Below are 19,614 nucleotides of genomic sequence, written 5' to 3' on the forward strand. Positions count from 1 at the left end.
AATTTCTTTATGATAAACATATTCATTTTGCAAGTTTGTTATTACGGTTAGATCCTATAAAAGATCGGACTAATGACGTATACAATACTTAAATTCTTAATGTAAATGTTACATGGTTGGTTATTATATTTCAGATACTACGAGTGTAATAAGAGCATTTACTGAGAAAAAGATTATCTTAAGATGATCATCTCATGACTATTAAGAATGAATCATTTTAAAAAAATATTTAACATTAACATTATTTCAATACTTTTTAAACTAGTTTTAAATATCATTACTTATTTCAACAATATGTAAAAATATAACGTTAAAAAATAATATATTAGTAATGACAAAATTAATCACGTTAATAATATTTTTAAAATTTAATATTTGTATTGATATATTTTATAATACAATATTAAAAAAAATTTAAAAATAAAAATTTATTTAAATAAAATTTTAAAATAAAAATTGAATTTGAACTTATAAATAGTATAGATGTCGATTTTATTTTATTTTTTAATAATTCAAATCTTTTTGATGTGTTATCCCAAATTACGAAAATTCACTTTAAATCAGGCACCAAATTGAATTAAAAACAAAAAGTAAAATAAAATATTTAAATAATAGTAAAAAAATGTATTAAAAATAAATTAATATATTCCGAGAAATAAAAAATGATGAATTCAAAAGAAAGTATCAGAAAAAACAGAAGGTGATATCTGGAACCCAGACAAGACCTCCGTCTGAATAATCCTTTCTCTTGACGAATCCTCAAGATCTGCAGTTCCCCGCCTCTCAAATCTCAACCTCTCTACTCAGAGGTGCTTTTTTTATCTTTACCTTTCCCTTTTGTTATATTGACACATTTATGTTTGTATATAGATTGATGGAGGCTAGTAATTTAAGCTGCACGTAGTATTATCTACGATTCTTACAGTTCTACCATTGATTACTGCAGATCTACAACTGATTACCCGATGTGATTTACTATTTCTATTATCTTACAATGTTTAATTTCGCAGATCCATTATGGATTTTATGAAGGTCTTTGATCAGACGGTCCGCGAAATGTAAGCCTTCACAAATTTTTTTCCCCCTTTTTTTCGTGTTTTTAATCCTAATCGACTTCGTTCTTTCTCATTTCTAATGTTTTATAATTTCCGATTCTAGAAAGAGGGAGGTGAATCTGAAGGTTTTGAAGGTTCCCGAGATCGAGCAGAAGGTAAAACCATTCATTTTTATATATATATATATATATACATATATATATTTTTTAAAGATTTCCTTGTTCTCTTATAAACTTATTAGGACGTTTAATGCATATGAACAATTTGCATATTGTATCTTTGGCCTGGGTTCGGTAATTCTTTCATAGGTGTCTCAATTGGGGCTTGCATGTGGGGAGTCTGTTCCCTTATTTGTTTTGTCAGTTAGTATTTTTATTTGCATGTAATATAGTGCCTTTTGAATTCATAAGTTACTGTCTCCAATGCGAAGGACAGATTTATGCTAGAATATAGCATTAGTATGAAACTTGGTGCAGTTTCTTAGTATCAGCCCGTTGAACTCTTGCAACAAATTTCGCTATCTTATCTAGTTATCTATTGCCATGTTCACCTGTGTGTTAGGTTTCAAATTTCTAACAAAATTTAAGCATTCCTATAAAAAGTTACAAGGTCACTAATTTAAGTTTAATTTGATGAGAAATAGTTTCTTAATATCTACATGTTGAACTGTTACAACAAACTTTCAATTTTTTTACAAAGTTAAACTTTCCTATAAAAAAGTTTCCAATTTGCAGGAATATAAGTTTAGTTTGACGAGAAATTAGTTTCTTACTGTCTCCTGTTGAACTTTTAGAACAAATTTCCCCATCTTATGTAGTTGTATATTGTATTTTTATAATAAAGTTTCAAATTTGCAGCAATATAAGTTCATTTTGAGGAGAAATCTGAAAGTTTAGATTTCAAATTTTGAGAAAAGAAGAAAATTTGTTGAAGAATAGAGGAGAAATTACAGAAGAGCGTAAAATATCCTCCTAAAGCCTCAAACGAGCAGAAGCCAAAACAAAAACAAACTAATACAAAATTGCCCCTTGATTTGAAGGGTTCATGTCCCCCCTCCCTCCTGAAAAAAAAGAATTGCTTTCTTTTCTTGCAAAGCAAGACTTGGGTGCATTTTGATCACTGACAAACTGATAGAAGGGGAAAAATATTAGTGAACAGGTGCTATCTTTCTACGATGGGAGAAGAAACTTGTGATCACATTTTACTACGATGTCCCGTTGTGCATAATCTTTGGTGCATGACCTATGGGTTATTGCGTATTAGTTGGGCAATGACGGATATTGTTAGAGAGGAGATTTGGGCGTGGAAGGGCATCAAGGATAGGAAAAAACAATTAAGACTTATTTCTCATACTATTTTTTGGGCAGTGTGAAAAGAAATGACTAGAAGGGCGTTTGAAGGGGTGGAAGAGGATATTGATAAGGTTGTAATTACTTTTTTACATGGGGGGCACCCCCTTGGTGCCATTTACTTGATACATTTACTCTTTTATTCTAAAAAAAAATCGGGATGACTACAAATTTTTGGCTTCGCAGTTTAAGGATAATTTTCATATTCCATGGGGGAAGTAGGTGGCCTTTTCAATTGTTTGATTGATATGTGATTATTTATGTACATGGGTTGGCATCCGCTTGATTTTTGTATTTAATGAATAATTTATACTTTTTGTCTCAAAAAATACAAAGTTGGCCCCCAATTTCTATGTACCAAGGTAATGCGAACATTTGTAAAGTAAACATGTGCTTTCGCCCATAGGGAAGCCAAAAAGGTAATCCTTTCCTAAAGAACTGGAATTGAAAGAAACAAATCTTGAAAAATCCTGCGATCTTATTGCAACCAAAACACTTACAAACCCACAAATAAGGAGGATTTTAGCATCCTCACTCAGCCTTGCCACATGCAGATCTGAGTTCATGAATCAATCTAAAGAAGGGAGAGCAATCTAGATCAATCCAAAAGTATCAATCAACTAACTCCATGAAGTCCAAGCCACATTACAGTTAAATAACAAATGATTATGAGTCTACCTCTTCCTAAAACACATAATACAAATATTTGGCGAGAGATCATGATTAGGCCTCCAAACTTGGAGCAACTCATTGGTGTTAAGTTCGTTAAGGACATTAGTCTAAGAGGGCCAAACTTCACTTCGATGATTTATACTCGGAACAGATGAAGATGAGACCTCGTTTGGATGGTTTATCCTTCAATTGTCTTGACAGGGATAGTAGCTTGGAATTGGAAAGGAATTTCACTGAAGATGAGGTTTTGCATGGTTTGAAGGCGTGTAATAAAGAGAAAGCCCTTGGCCCTGATGGTTTTCCGATGGGTTTTCTGTTATTTTTCTGGTATGTGTTAAAGGATGATGTGATAAAAATGTTTGACGAATTTCATAGCTCCGGTAAATTTGTAAAGGCTATCAATTCTACTTTCATCGTATTGATTCCTAAGGTGAGTGGGGTCTCTTCAATTAAGGATTTCAGACCCATTAGTCTGGTGGGCAGTTTGTACAAATTAATTGCAAAAGTTCTAGCCTAAAGATTGGCAAGTGTCTTGGACAGACTAGTTGGTGGCTCACAACATGCCTGTGTGGGAGGCCATCAGATCTTAGATGCTGCACTTATAGCAAATGAGATGGTTAATAAAATGCTTAACAAGAAGAGGAGAGGTGTACTTTGTAAACTGGATATGGAGAAGGCGTATGATAACGTGAATTGGGTCTTTGTTGATCATGCTGAAAAGATTGGGTTTTGGTGATAGATGGAGAAAATGGATTAATACTTGTATTACTTTGGTGTCTTATGCAGTAATCATAAATGGAATACCTTAAGAATTTTTTAGGCCTTAAAAAGGACTGAGATGAGGGGGCCCATTATCACCACTTTTGTTTATTGTAGTAATGGAGGCGTTGAACAAAATGTTTCTAAAAGCTAGAGAATTGGAGTTTTTTTTCGGGTCTACACGTTGGGGATGGAAGCTGTAAGGAGGAGATCACACACTTGTTTTTTGCTGATGATGTCCTTCTTTTCTGTAAACTGGAGAGGACCGCGGTGATGAGGATTAGATGTATTTTAATGGACTTTCAAGTGGTTTCCGGTCTGAAGATAAACTTGGCAAAATCTGAATTTATAGGGATGGTTGATATGGAGCATCATGTGAACTTGGCTGAGGTTATGGGTTGTAAATCATCAAATTTTCCTATTAAGTACCTTGGGTTACCTTTGGGTGCCAAGTACAAAGATCATAGGGTCTGGGAACCGGTAATCAGCCGTGTTGAGAGGAGACTTGCTGGTTCGAAACGGGGGTTGCTTGCTAAAGGAGGCCGTTTGACTTTAGTAAAAAGTACATTAAGTAACTTGTCGGTTTATTACCTATCTTTGTTCGCGATTTCGGCTAGTGTTGCAAAAAAATTGGAAGCTATTCAATCAAAATTTCTTTGGAGTGATGCTATGAATGCTAGAAAATTTCATTTGGTTGCTTGGAATGAATTGAAGAAACATTTACAGAAGGGTGGACTTGGGATTCGGTCTTTGAGTGAGATGAATCAAGCTTTGCAGGGTTAATGGTTATGGAGATTCATGAATGAAGATAACGCTATGTGGAGGAGAGTGATTGCCTCGAAATATGGGCTGGATTCGTTCGGGTGGCTGACTCTTGGAAGGCAGAGGACTCATAGTAAATGTTTATGGAAAAAAATTGAAATGGGAAAAGCAAGTTTTATGAACCAAATTCTTTGGAAGATTGGTAATGGGTGGTGGACCAATTTATGAAATGATCATTGGCTGGAAGGGGCCCCACTCAAAGATAGATTTCCCGATGTCTATGGTATCTCCACTCATAAGGGTGCCTGTGTTTCGGATTGTTTTGAGAGAACTCTAAATGGAAAAGGATCTTGGGAGGTGGTAGTGAGTCGCAATTTAAATGATTGGGAGTTAATGGAGTATGAAAATTTGATGATGATCTTAGCTGGTATCAATTTGGGGAACAATGCGGATAACTCTTGGTGGAATATCACAAAAAAGGGGTGTTCACGGTGCAATCCTGGTATACAAAATTGATGCAGCATGATGAGCAAACACAATTGACTGATGGTGAGAGGAATATTTTCCCGTTCAAACAGATCTGGAAGGCAAAGGTGCCTCCTCGGGTTTCCTTTTTCTGGAAAGCTAGCAGGGGGTGTATATTAACAATTGATAAATTAAAGAGAAGGGATCTCACTTTGGTTAATGCTTGCTACCTATGCCAACAGGCTGAAGAGTCTTGCTGCCACCTTCTGCCTCACAGTCCTGCTACGTATCCACTCTGGTGTGGGGTGTACAGATGTTTAGGGATTAGTTGGGTCATGTCAGGATCAGTAAGGGAGGAGATTGGGGCTTGGGAGAGTTTGAAAAGCTGCTGTGATTTTGCAGACATTATTCCTCTCATTATTTTGTAGGTTGTATGGAAAGGTAGGAATTCTAGAGCTTTTGAAGGAATTGAGGATGCAAAGGGTTTTGATGTACTGAAAAATAGATGGCTTAGGACCCTAGAATTTTTGCTTTCGGGTCATCCTCCGATTATGTTCCAAATGTTTAGGAACACTATCTGTGTGGAGGATTAAGCTGTAAATAATTGTACATAATCTGCACCAGTTGGTGCTTATTACAATACATTTATACTTTTACTTTAAAAAAAAAGCACGTTAGTCTAAGTAAAATCCTTAATCTTAGAATCAACATTTACTTCTCGGGAAGCACTGGTAAATGAAGTGGTATAGCAACTAGGGTTATTTGTGATATGGTCATAAAAAGATTTAAGAATGTAGGTTTTGCAAAGAGCCTGAGGTCCAACTTCTGCTATAAGGCTGGTGAGAATAATGGAAAATTTTCAATAAGCATAACAAGGCTAACATATTAATGGTCTCTCGATCATTAAGATTTATGAAAAAATGCAAGTTCCAAGATGTATGCCCCTCTAGGTGGTTAATAAAGTTAGGAACAGTGACACTATGACAAGAGGAGATACTGTAAGGACAAGGGAATTGGTTACTAAAGGACTATCATCAATTCAAAGATCCTCTTAAAACAAAATGGGTGATCTATTCCCATTCTGAGGCAGATAAAAGCGATAGAAAATCTTAAAGACGAGGAATGACCTTCCAAGAGCTTTTATGAGTAATGAATTTCTGGCTCTGGAGTTTCAGCTATTACCGTGTAAATTATGAATACTCTTAATCACCACATGTCATTGGGCTTTTTTTTTAAATAAATCATCGAGAAAAGGTTCTTGGAAAAACGCCAAAGTCATTTAGCCACCAAAGAGAAATTCTTCGAGACCAAATTTCCAATTCCCAAGCCATCATTTTTTTTTTCAAAATAAATAATACACTTCTCATCTCACTAAATGATCTCTCAATACATCTCTAGTCCCTGCCTAGAGAAACTTCCTCATAACCCTCTCCAAACTCTCAGCAACACTTAAAGGAATCCTAAACAATGAAAGATAGCAGAGAGGAATGCTAGAGAGACAATTCCGGATTGAAGTAACTCTACCACCCAAAAAACAAAACTCCTTTCCAACAATCAAGTCATTTAGATTTCTAGTAACAACCTCATCTCAGAATGACACGGATCTAGGGTTATCCCTCAATCGAACACCTAAATAGGTAATCTGCTAGGATAACCTAGAACACTAGATAGCCTCAGCGAACTCCCTAACCACATGATCCTCCAAGTTGATTCTCATCCGACCACTTTTGTTGAGGTAAACTCGAGCCCTGACATTATCTCAAAAATCTGAACAGGAGTAAAGGCGTTCTTAACCAACCTCTCCTTGTAACAAAGAAACTGAACGTTTAGGAAAAGTTCTTTGAATTTCTTCTACTACTTTTATTGATAGAAGAGTCTAGTATTTCTAGAGAAATATGGCAACAGTCTTTCCACTGAATCTCAGATTCAAAAAGGACAACATCCCTTGATTTAAGGGATAAACTTTGACTAGATAAATTATGAAGATTTCATCCATGTATACGACGAGAATAGCTATCTTCTCATCGGTTATATGCTTCTACCTGACCCTTTACAAATTGGGTGAACTCCTCGACCAGACTCTTAGAGATTGTTTCGAACAAGAGAGAGAATTTTTCAATTTGTGGACTTTTGATCCAAAATTCTCATCAAAACCTGGTGGTGGATCCATGTAAACTTTTTCCTCTAAGTTTCCACTAAGAATGCGCCCTTTACATCCAACTGTGATAGAGGCCAGTCGAGGTTGATTGCAATTGACAAGAGTACTCTTACTGTGATCATTTTTGCCACTGATGCAAAGGTTTCAAGGTAGTCAATACCATATGTTTAAGTAAAACCCTTGGCCAACGAGCGTGCCTTGTACTGTTCAAGTGATCCATCTAAATTATGGTTTGTTGTGAACACCCATTTGCACATAATCATTTTCTCTCTCTTAACAGATCCATTACCTCCCATGTTTGTACATCTTTTGGAATTTCCATACTTGACAGTTGTGAGGTAAAAACCGAAAATGAAGGCAAAAGATATTTGTAGGAACAAAATTTGAACATAGGATATTTGGTACAAGTTCTAACACCTTTTATATTAGCAATAGGAATATCAAGATCAAGAAAACTAGATTATCACTGGATGGATTCTGAATTGGGTAAAATTGATCTTGATAGACTTGGTTTGGGAATTACCTGGGGATTTGATGAGGCTGTGATCAGTCTTTAGTTTAGATTCTCGGCATTGCCAAGAAGCAGTGATCTCATTTTCTTGATTTTGTTTCCTTCACAAGTAAACAAGAAGTTCTTTGATACCTGTTGTCATTTCATTACTGTTTCTAGATTGTCTATAGAATTTGAACTTGGGTCTTTTTATTAGTTAAAACACTAGGCTTTATGTTTATGAAAAAAACTGAGTTCATCTTCCAAAGTTGGTGTGGGTTGTAAATCTGAATCTTCAATAGGTGTCTCCCCCTGAAAAGAGTTTCAAAAAAAGATTTGGACTTGAAAAAGGTTACGTCCATGATAACAAACGTTTTCTTTGAAGTAGGGTCATGACATTTGTATCCCTCCTAAGATGGAGCATAACCTACAAACACACTTCCTTGCTCTTGTGTCGAACTTGCCACGATTGTGATCAAGAATGTGAACAAAGGTAATGTAACCAAATGCTTTTAGTGACAGATTAGAGGGCAACTTAGACATGGGAAAAGCCTTTTGAAAAACACTTAGAGGTGTCTTGAAGTTTGGAATTTTGTTTGGCATTCGACTTAGAAGATATGTAACTGTGAAAATTGCTTCACCTCAAAGATATATGGGAACCTTACTTGTAAAAGATGGTGCCCTAGTATCTTCTATATGGTGTTTATTTTTCTGTTCGACTACCCTATTTTGTTGGGGTGTATTATTATAGGACCTTTGATGCACCATCTTTTTTTCCAGAAAGAATTTCCCAAAAACCTTATCAAAAGTATTCTTTTCAGTTGCTTAGAAAGTTTTTATTTTTTCTGAAATTCTCTTTCCACCATGGTGTAAAAATTTATGAAAACCTCTCCTCGGATTTTTCTTCTATTTCTGTGTGATCATCAATAAAAGTGAGAAACCATTTTTTTTGAAGTTGTTGAAACTCTAGATAGTCCCCAAACATCACTATGAATTAGTTTAGATGGTTTTGATTGTTGGTATGGCTTTGGAGGAAAAAATGAATGATGGTGTTTGGCTAGTTCAAAGATCTCACGCTGAAATGAAAACAAACTTTTATTCTTAAATAAACCGGGAAGCAAGTGTTTTAAATAATGAAAACTTGGACGTTCAAAACTAAAATGCCATAGCATAACATTATTGTCACCAGAACCAGAAATAGATTGAGAACATGTACTTTTAATTCCTTCACTTGACTGAGTTCCCTATTCAAAGAAATAGAATCCTCTTTCCCTAACATTGCCAATCGTCCTTCCCGAGACTAGTTCCTGAAACTCATGCTGAGAAATGAGCTTGGCACTTGAGATCATTAGTTAACTTGCTGGTTGACGAGATTACAAGAAAATTTAGACGATTTTTGCAGAACTAAGAAAGGAGATTATTTCAAAAAAGAATTAAGAAAGAGGATATAACAATGGATCCAGTCCCAGCTATTATCGAGAGAGAACCATTAGCAACCTTGATTTTCTTGTTTCCTTCACATGGGTTATGGATTAAAAAAAGATTAGAGCAACTTGTCATATGATTAGTGGCTCTGGAGTCTATGATCCAGGAGTTGTTTTGACTAGGATTGACACTAAGGAGAGCAATGACGAAGTGACCTTTTTGAGCCAAAGAACAAGAGGGATTTACTGTGAGTTGTGGAGATTGGAAAAGTTTGTCGAGTTGCTCCAGCTGTTCCTTTGTGAAAGGTGACATTTCTGAATTGAGTTGCTGCCCCTGATTTCTTCATGGTTGGCATGGAATGCAGGGTTTTCATTCTCTGTTTTCTTCTTCCAATTTGGTGGTTTTCTATGGATTTCCAGCATTCTCCATTGTGTGCTATGGCATCTTGCAGTGTTCACACTAGGGTTGCTTCCTTCTCTCCCCTCCGGATTCAATGCTTCTTGAACAAGGGCTGAATTCTTCATTCTGTCACAGCCTTAGTTTCGTGCTTATTCGACATGATTTTTCTCCTGGTTTCTTTTCTTCTAATCTCAGGAAAAACCACAGGAAGAGATGTTAAGAGTTTTTTCCTGAGAATCTGAGCCCTTACTTCATCCAAATCACGGTTGAGACATGCCAAAAACAAATATACCTGATCATTCTCTCCTTTTTCTTTATTTTCACAGTCAGTAGTTCATTCCCATTCATCATTATAGCATTGATCCAATTCTTGCCATAAAGAAACTATTTCTTGTAGTAAACTGTAACTTCTTTCTCTCCTTGTTTAGATTGCCAAAGTTTTGTTTTTCACTCAAGATCTGAGATGCGTTTTCTAAATTATAATAGGTTTCTCATATGACTTCCTGCACATCTTTTGTAGGAGGTAGAAAGAGATAGGGTTCACCTGATTGCTTCATCGAGTTGATAAGCCAGTCTGTGACTAATGAGTTTTCTGACATCCATGTGCTTAGGTCGGATCTCCATGTACTGGTTGCTGCACTTTGCACGTTCAATGCCCCATTTTTCTGCTGTCAATTGCCAATTTCACATATTGGGATCCCTCCAGGTAGTTCTTCCTGCTTAATTTGTGAGAGGTTAAATGGAAGGAAGGATTTAGGGAAAAAATGTCAACGCTGCTTATTCGTCATAGCTATTCATGGACTTGAACTCGTTGTGGCCATCTCAGGAGAAACTGAGGTTCTTCTGGCACCAGTCATGGCTGTTTTGACCATTCGGAAAGCAGATCAAAAGGGAGAAAAGATACTGCTCCAGTACCATGAAACTTTGGAAGAAGTTTTCTGAATTTCTTCTACTGCTTTTATTGATTGAGGAGGCTAGTATTTATAGAGAAATATGGCAAAGATCCTGTCAGTGAATCTCAGATTGAAAAAGAAGAAAAGTCCCTTGATTTAAAGGATAAACTTTGAATAGATAAGATATGGAGATTTCAATCCTCTCCTCATTAAAAAATACCCAAATTAATATCCCAAAAAAATTAGAAACTAAACCCTAGAAATTATGAATTAATCTATTCGGTGATTTTTCTCAAAAGCTGACAGAAACAAATTATTATCATCCTCAAACTGAAGATGTGTAACCTCAACTCTATCCTCCATTATAACAAGACCTTTAATCAACCTCTTTCTGATAACCTGTTAGCATATGACTAAGTACATCAAGCACCATAATAAAGAGAAAGGAGAAAGGGGATCACCTTGCCTAACAATGTCTGGAGCTCCTAAATGAAGATTGTGGATTACAATGAACAATAGTTGCAAAAGACACCAAGGATAAGCGCCTATAAATCCCACATCTCAATCTATCTCCAAAAAGTTTAATTTACTCAATCATAAGCTTTCTCAAAATCCAGTTTTAAAATTAGCCTTTCTCTTTGTATTTCTTAACATCATCCACCACTTCATTAATGATAAGAGAAGCATCAAGAATTTTTCGACCACCTACAAGGTGCTTTGATTGAGGGAAATATTTTCATCCAGAACCTCATGCAGTATCAAAGAAAGCACTTGGACTTGAGTCTCTTGCTTTGAACTTTCGGCTATTATGAATTTTAGATATTAATGTGTGAAGTACATGGCAAAATGTGAGCAAATGCGGTTCATGTTGGATGGCCTTCCTGTTTATCAGAGCTACTTCCTGTGTGCCCTTTGGTAAATGATAACACAAGTTGCTGGGTCAAAATAGTCAGTCTTTATCTCTGTTTGAATTCTGTTAATTGCTCTTTAGCGCTGGCACGCTTAGTTGTACTCATATTTTCTTATGCCATCATCTGTATCTATTTTGAAATGAATAATATGCATGACCATTCTCTCTAAAAAAACAATAATATGCATAACCAAGTTTCTGAGTGTAGAAAGTTTTAGGTCCTCTAATTTAGCAAACTTCTCCTGATTGTCTGACTTTTATTTTTCTAATGACTAAATTGTAAGCTGATTATTACTATTATGTCTGAAACTTGTGATATTAACCTTCTTTCCATTGAAAATTCAGGTATTGGACGCAACAGATAATGAACCTTGGGGTCCTCATGGCTCTGCACTGGCAGAGATAGCACAGGCCACCAAAAAATTGTAACTTCTAGCCCATGGATTTCCCTGCTTTCTATTTTGTCTGGCTAATTATTCTCTAGGGTTAAGTATTCTGGAAAAAAGATGTGTTGCCTTTTTGCATGTGATGTGATTGGTCGCTATATTTTTCTAGCACTGAATGCCAGATGGTTATGAGTGTTCTGTGGACAAGATTGGGTGAAACTGGGAAGGACTGGCGTTATGTTTACAAGGTAACATTTTCAAGTTTTGGATTATTCATCCATCCTGGACATTATATGGCAAAATTGCAAACTTTCATATGTTTATTGCCTGAGACATCATTGCTTATAGGCTCTACTGGGACTTCAGTATCTGACATTTAATTTCATCAGGCATTAGCTGTTATAGAATATTTGGTATCACATGGCTCTGAACGTGCAGTTGATGACATAATAGAACATACTTTCCAGATCTCAGTAAGTACTTTCCTGCATTCTGCAAATTTTTCTTGTCCAATTCTTTGCAGCTCTTAGAATGAGGGTGAATTTCTCTAACATACTATTTGTGTGTTTGCATTATGCTCTTGAAGTCTCTCACAAGCTTTGAATACGTTGAGCCAAGCGGAAAAGATATGGGCATAAATGTCCGGAAGAAGGCAGAAACCATTGTGACCCTTTTGAACGATAAAGAAAAAATTCAAGAAGTTAGGAACAAAGCAACTGCAAATCGTGACAAGTTAGTTTTTGCTTCAGAAAACTGATATTCTGGTTAATTTTGTTGCTGTTACAAAGTGTGTTTCTGCTACTAATTTTAGGTACGTTGGTCTGTCATCTACTGGAGTAACATACAAGTCAGGTTCAGCCTCATATAGTGGTGGGAGTTTTCAAGGTGGTGAGCGGTATGGAGTCATAAGTGGTGACAGGTTCAAAGATAGTTATAGAGAAAAAGACCACGACAGAGAAGAAAAGATTGACAAGGATAGCTATGGAAAATCAAGCAAGGGGTTTAAAAGTGATGACCGAGCAAATGCTTCAAAGAGGAATCCTGCACGGTATGGCAGGTTCTCTGCTAATTATGATTTATCAAGATGCTAAATATGATATACTTTTCTTTTCTTGAGAACAACATAAAGTTCCACTTGGGATAGTTATTTTTCTCTTTTGGCTTTTGGCTTGGACAATTACTTCTTTCCAATAAACTGATTATTTTTTGAGAAGAAACTAATTGTAAAAAGTATAATGAATTTGTTAAAAAATAAAAGCTAGAGGAAAATAAATTTCTACCAGAATTATTCCAATCCCCAAAAGACAAAGAAAGAAAAGAAGGATTTTCTTTTTCAGTTCAAGTAGATATTTCTTTTTCTTTTGAGCATTGTTTTTGTGATATTAGGACAAGTGTTGTCAAAGAAACTACAATATAATATGAAAACACGTTTTAAAGAAGATAAATGCTAATGTTGTGAAGGCTTTAACCATTTATTACAGAAAAAAATCAATTATGGTAAAATATTTAACTATTATATCTATCAATTATTGGAACTTTTATAAAAACTTATATTATGGGCATGGATAGAGATATATTTCTAAGACTTTTGCTCACAATCAATCTATTAGTAATTCTTTTTTCTTTTGGTGATCCAATACAAAATAAGTGATTCAGAGGGTGTTTGAGGTTGTGATCCATGAATTGGTGCTTGTTTGAGAGATTCTAATTATGTTTTCAGTGGTCATCATTGGCCAACCTAGAGCAAGAAAAGCATTCAATTTGAAAGATTCCGATTGTGGTCATCTGTGAAGACCTCTAATCTCTGGTCATAGGTGAATTTCATGGGGAGAAAAGATTCTAGCTCCCTGTTTGTTGTGTTTAAAATCAAAAGAAAAGCTTTAGCATATGTTGAAAGGAGGGAAGAAGCGAGAAAAGATTCCATTCCCTCATGTTTGTAGCGGAAATAACTATTATTGCTGATAAGTATTTTAGGAGCCATTGTTTTTTTTTTTTACTTCTTTCTTTTTCTGATCTTACAACTGCCTTTCCAACAGACAAACTATTGCCTCTCTATCTCTCTTACATATGGACACGTTGACCTGCTAGACTCTTTTCACGCACAAATTTATATATACAGTGCGAAGGTTATAATTTTTCCTCTATTTTATTCTATATTTTTCTGCAGCCAGGATCAATATCTTATGTCATCCCGTACAGCAAAGCCATTGGCAAAACCAGGTTTAGCTGACAAATCTAATCCTGGTTCTTCAGAAAGTTCAAAGGCAACTTTGACTGCTAATGATGACGATTTTGATGATTTTGATCCCCGAGGAACGTCTAGCAATAGTAAGTTTCCATAATAATTTTTACAAGTAATTTATTTAAATTAATCACCTGCATTGTGGTGGTTCTATTAGGAAATGTTTTCCCTCGATGGATGGTGGTGTTTCTGGTTTATATTGTAAAGGTTGTGCTTGGAATTAGTTTACCTATAGCACATTTAAATAATTAAATGAGGTTTTGAATGGGATTGCTCTTGTCCAATTTGCAAATATGTTTTTAAGGATATGCATAGTGAGAACCACATGGAAGTTTATTTCTTCCCTTACTCGTTGAAGAATGATCAAGCCATAGTAAGAGTGTCGCCGCAAGCTCATTGCATCGTAACTTTCGTGCATTGGACTTGTGGTCCAAACATGCTTCTTCATTACCCCTGCAGGTTTAGCCTTGCACTAAATGAATCTCCTCAACTTGAGATAAACCTAAGTTTGTCTCTCTTCCTCCATTACTGACAGAAAAATAGAAAAGGAAAAAAAAAAGGAAAGATGCTTCTTCATTCCTATGCATTTTGCTACCTGGGACAAATAGGTGCTTGATAGGCTTCTTGTTTATGCTGGCATTTGAGGAAGATTTGTTTCCATAATTTCTATGATTGATATTGCTTATTGAGTGGCTCTTGTTCTGTAATATTTCTGATGGCCGTGTATATCTTTGTGTATCTATATATATGTATGCACAGTAAATATATTTCCTTGACACTAAGCATTATCCAATTTATCAGAATCAGCAACTGGAAGCTCTAACCAAGTGGATCTGTTTGGTCAAAGTTTAATTGGGGATCTCTTGGATGCACCAATATCTGGACCCACAGAAACATCTGTTGTAAATAACAATTCAGTAGATGTTGATCTTTTTGCTGATGCAACTTTTGTATCAGCATCACATCAGGTGGAAACAGGATCAAGTCCTCAGAAACAGGTCAGATGCCATGTCATGCCTAATTTAAATTTTATAATCTAGAGATCTTAGCTGTTGGCACTCAAGATGTTGGTTTTATGTTTAAAGAAAAAATTGTTAGTGTATACCCAATTTGATTTTGGTGTTAGCTCCATCCATTTACTTGTAGAATTTGTTTTAGTTGATTTCAAGATCTGGCTGTCTTATAATGTTTTTTTTTTTTTTTTCTAAACTGTTCGTTCATAGACAGAACTTGATTAAAAATTGTGCTATGTTCAGGACAAATCTAAAAGTGAAAAATTTTAAATAGAAAGAAAAAGTTTAGAAATCTTGGAATTTCTGAGAAAACAAAATTTGAAGGTTTTTAGTAATAGTTATGATAATAGTAATATCATAAATTAAATTATTTTTAAAAAAATTCTAGAAATAAAACAAATTTAATCAAATAAATTTTATTACTATTAAAATATTTAGAATGTTTTGTACATTCTCATAATTATTTTTTGGTTTTGAAAAAACAAGTATAAAACGTATCACTAAGTATAGACACTAAGGGAGTGCAAATCCATGTACAAAAATTTATAGGTCAGTAAGGACATCAATTAATTCGCCTAAATTCTCCGTAGAATACAACGGTTAACTCATAACCAAAATACCAAGGATTTGGAATCATCTCTCTCGAATTTTATCAATAACTTTTTCTTTAAAAACTCTCCTATTTCTTTCTTTCCACACAACCCAAAAGATTGCAAGGGAAATAAGCTCCTCCAAATGTTTTTTCTGATTTGCCAATCTCTTCCATGCTCATAATTCATTCCCTACGGTGCCTGTCATAACCCAATTAAAACCAAGAATCTCATAAGGCATAGACTATAAGCCATGCACAATGGGACACTAAAGTAAAATATGGTTACAGGTCTCCTCCGCCTTCTGTTATAAGCAGCACCAGTTAAACATAATCTTTCCTCTCATTTTTATCTTTGCAATGGTCAAAATACACTCACATCCTACTTCCCAAGTGAAGAAAGCTACCCTGGGAGGTGCCTTCGCTTTCCGTATTTGTTTGTATGGAAAATTGATCTCAATGGACTCTTTCTTAGCCAAGTATCTGTAGAAGGATCCAACAGTGAATTTCCCTGAAATGCTCAGTGTCCAAACCGGTTGGTCATAATCCTCATTCAGCAAAACCGACTCCAATATACTCAACAGAACCTCATATTCGTTTATTTCCCAATTGTTGAGGTTCTGCATAACCTCCACATGCCATTCCCTAGTTCCTTCACCATTTCCAAATGCCTCTTTAACATAAATGTCTTTATATCGAGTTGTGGCGTAAGTCTTCCAAAACCTGTCTTTCAGTGGTCCACCCTCAAGCCAACAATTCAACCAGAAACAATTTTATTCCCATCTCCAATTCTCCAGTGTACTCGCTCCTGAAACATGTCTTTTCCTATATACAGTTTTTTCTACATCCCCTTTCCATGTGGTCTAGCTGATACTCTAGCCGTTTATCATTATGATAGGTGTCAAGTGGAAGTGCAGTGATGTATGTAGCTGAGGCATCCTAACAGACCGGTAGACTTAAACCTTGTTCCTGCATGACCCGATCAATTCGATCAGGCACTCGCCGTCTATTTTCATTGTTCAGATTTTTTTACAACACAAAAAAAATCATTGTTCAACCCTTTGACAATATGAAAAAACCAAAAGTTCTGTCCTCCCTCTCTATCTCTAAGAGATGGAAGGGTGGATGCCTTTGGTGTCCTCTCCAGTCAAGAATTGGAGCCTTACAATCACTACCAATAAGCTTTTCTCCCATACCTTTCTTCGTTCATGGTTCGATATTCTGGTGTCTTACACGTAGAGAAACAACACCAATCCATCTTGAACTTTGGTGGATAAACTCTGCTGCGGTGAAGAGTACCATTCTCTATCCATCATGCCAAATTTTGCCCCTATGACCCTCCTCCAAAGAACACCTCTCTCCTTCATGAACCGCCACATCCATTTTTCTTGAAGCATCTTGTACATCTCCAGGACAAATCTCAAATCCAATCTCAAATGATATCTCCTTTTCTCATCTGAATTGCCCCAAAAGAAATCTGCATTGAATAGCTTCTAGTTTCTTGACAACACTTGTTGGTATTGTTACAGTGACATGTAGTAAACAAGAAGATTGGATAATATGCTTCTTATAAGAGTCAGTCGTCCTCCTTTGGAAAGCAATGGTTAGTTTTGTAAAGTGTACTTTGGTGGGGTGGTAGGGAGCTTTTATGTTCTTAGCAATCCTTGAGGATTAATGAATATGGACATCAGGAGGTGGCTTCGTATAGTGCATTAAAATTTTTTATTACTGTCATATGTATATGTATATTATCTGCGTATATGATGAGTTGACTTCATAAGAATTGTCTATTATAGGCTTAGCAATCCTTGACGATTGGTTACTCTTTTGTCAGACTTTTTTTTTCTTCCTCTTTGTTTCTTATCTTACATTTGTTCTTTTATGTTTTTGTGTTTTTGGAGGACAATTTATTCTTTTTAGGTTGTATCTCCTCTTTCCCTATCTACAACATTTCTTTTCTATATAGGAAACAATTATAGATAGCCTTCTGAAAATAAGATATTAAAAAACTATCTGTTGGATAATGACTTGACAGGAAAACCTAGGATAAGCCATCCTGGATAAATAGTTTGATTTCCAGTTCAAAATCCTATAGACTTTTGACTGGTACTACCATGTTGTATTCTTTCGTGTTCAGAACTTAAGTTATGTTCACTGATAAATCTGAACTTCCTTCTTGCTTCTTGAGATAACTTACAAAGCTGCATATGACCACTTATGCAGGAAGAGGTTGATCTATTTGCTTCCCAACCTACAGTTGTTCCTGCAACTCCAACAATTGACCCTTTTGCTACCCCAGATCCAGTGATGCAACCTGAAGTCAGGCCTCCAAAGTCTGACCCAACAAGCGCTAATGTTGTTGATCCGTTTGCTGCAATTCCACTAAATAGTTTTGATGGATCTGATATGTTTGGGGTATTCACTTCCCATTCTGATCCCATATCCACGGAACCTGCACAATGTCCAATGAAAAGCAGTACGGTTGACAACTTGACTGGAAACTCTTCGGCAGATTCTAAGCCGCCTCCAAAGAAGGAAACTTTCCAGTTGAAATCTGGAATTTGGGCAGATTCTCTGACCCGTGGACTGATTGACCTCAACATAACTGCTCGTAAGTAGATTTTCTTTATTACCAATGTTCTTTTCTGTTGTGACACCCTTTGAATGTTATCTGATCTTAAGACTCTGAAAATTCTCCTTGTTTGCTGTTTGATTGAAATTGCAGCCAAGAAAGTTTCATTGGCAGATGTTGGTGTCGTGGGTGGATTAAGTGATGGGTCAGATGAAAGAGAGAGAGGAGCTCCCACCTCCTTTTACATGGGAAGAGCAATGGGTACAGGTTCAGGTCTCGGCAAAACTGGATTTCCTACGCAGGAGACATTCAGCGGAGATGATTTCTTCTCAAACCTCAATGGCCAAAAGCACCAGTTTGGTAGCTTTCAGAAGTGATATCCCTCTTCACTTTGTCATGTCAGCGTCTGGTATTTCATTGAATATATTCTTCTGCCAATTTGGCTTAATATTTCAAGAGTTGATCATATTCATGTTGCTGTGCGGTTGTTCATAATTACATTAAATCATATGCTGATTATAACTGAATATTGTTCTTCGTTATTTGTTTCCTTCCGTGGGATAAAAATATCTTATCCCCCCACAAGTTAAAAAAAAAAAAAGATAAATTTCTTCTTGTATGATCTATTAAGTGAGTGATTCAGTAAGTTAGATTCGATGCCTATGGATGGGATGGTATTGCTGTCAATTTTTTTCTTCTCCAAGTAAAATGGTGAGAAGAGACAATTATAGCTAATGAATTTACAGTGGATATTACCATAATGAAGTTTTTATCTGTCAAAGGAATGTTTGGCTTACGCTAATTTAGGTGATGTAATTTTAATAGAATTATAGAATTAATGTAATAATTAAAATTTTAAAATAATTATAATACTAAATCATATCAGAATTAAAATAATCTATTTTAATTATAATACTAAACATATAAACAACTGTTATATATTATAGTATAACTATTTTTTATATATATATACTGTGATATGTACGTACACACACATGATCTACATAATTTGTTGTGTACCTGTTATGTATATAACTATACAGCTTATATTTTTAAATATAATTACATATACATAATAATTTATATAAATTCTTATAAATATATTCATATGTATGTTATGTATTGTAGTGGCCAACCATGATAGAGATAATCCTCACCGTGCATGGGGCAGCATAATATGGTGCATTGGCTTGTCATGGTGAATATGAGTGTCTGGCTATAGGGCCAAGCATTATGTTGTGAGTCTGCATAAATCACTTGACAGCCAGAGATGTTATCTGGACACCAAAGGTGTTGTCTTAAAGAGTAGACTTTATTCAGGCAAGACTCTGGCTTATATGTGTGTGTGTGTGTGTGTGTGTGTATATATATATAGAGAGAGAGAGAGAGAGTTCTTTGGCCCTTGGAGGAATTAAGGGAGACTTCTTTGACATTTAGCCTTGATTTTTACTCAAAGTTCTTGTACTTAAAAAAAT

At 35.5% G+C, this 19,614-nt stretch overlaps 1 protein-coding gene across 3 annotated transcripts; it reads left to right on the forward strand.

The window, feature by feature from the left end:
- The first annotated feature begins 651 nt into the window (after nt 1–651).
- LOC110819587 (ENTH/VHS family protein) lies at nt 652–18,763 on the forward strand. Of its 3 annotated transcripts, XM_088207278.1 has the most exons (12): nt 652–809; nt 1,011–1,058; nt 1,159–1,210; nt 11,683–11,762; nt 11,893–11,971; nt 12,113–12,196; nt 12,310–12,455; nt 12,535–12,780; nt 13,891–14,051; nt 14,767–14,963; nt 17,791–18,178; nt 18,293–18,763. In XM_088207278.1, exons 2-12 carry the CDS (start codon nt 1,018–1,020, stop codon nt 18,514–18,516), a joined length of 1,698 nt encoding a protein of 565 aa, XP_088063404.1. In that variant the 5' UTR covers nt 652–809; nt 1,011–1,017; the 3' UTR covers nt 18,517–18,763. The 3 variants fall into 3 exon arrangements, with proteins under 3 accessions (XP_088063404.1, XP_088063402.1, XP_088063403.1); XM_088207276.1 differs by lacking the exons at nt 652–809; nt 1,011–1,058; nt 1,159–1,210 and adding an exon at nt 10,108–10,240; XM_088207277.1 differs by lacking the exons at nt 652–809; nt 1,011–1,058; nt 1,159–1,210 and adding an exon at nt 10,114–10,240 and having other exon boundaries at nt 12,535–12,771.
- Nucleotides 18,764–19,614: the final 851 nt, after the last annotated feature.

This window comes from Carica papaya, chromosome 7 (genome assembly GCF_054855325.1).
Source record: "Carica papaya isolate Zhongbai chromosome 7, ASM5485532v1, whole genome shotgun sequence".
NCBI classification, from domain to species: Eukaryota; Viridiplantae; Streptophyta; class Magnoliopsida; order Brassicales; family Caricaceae; genus Carica; species Carica papaya.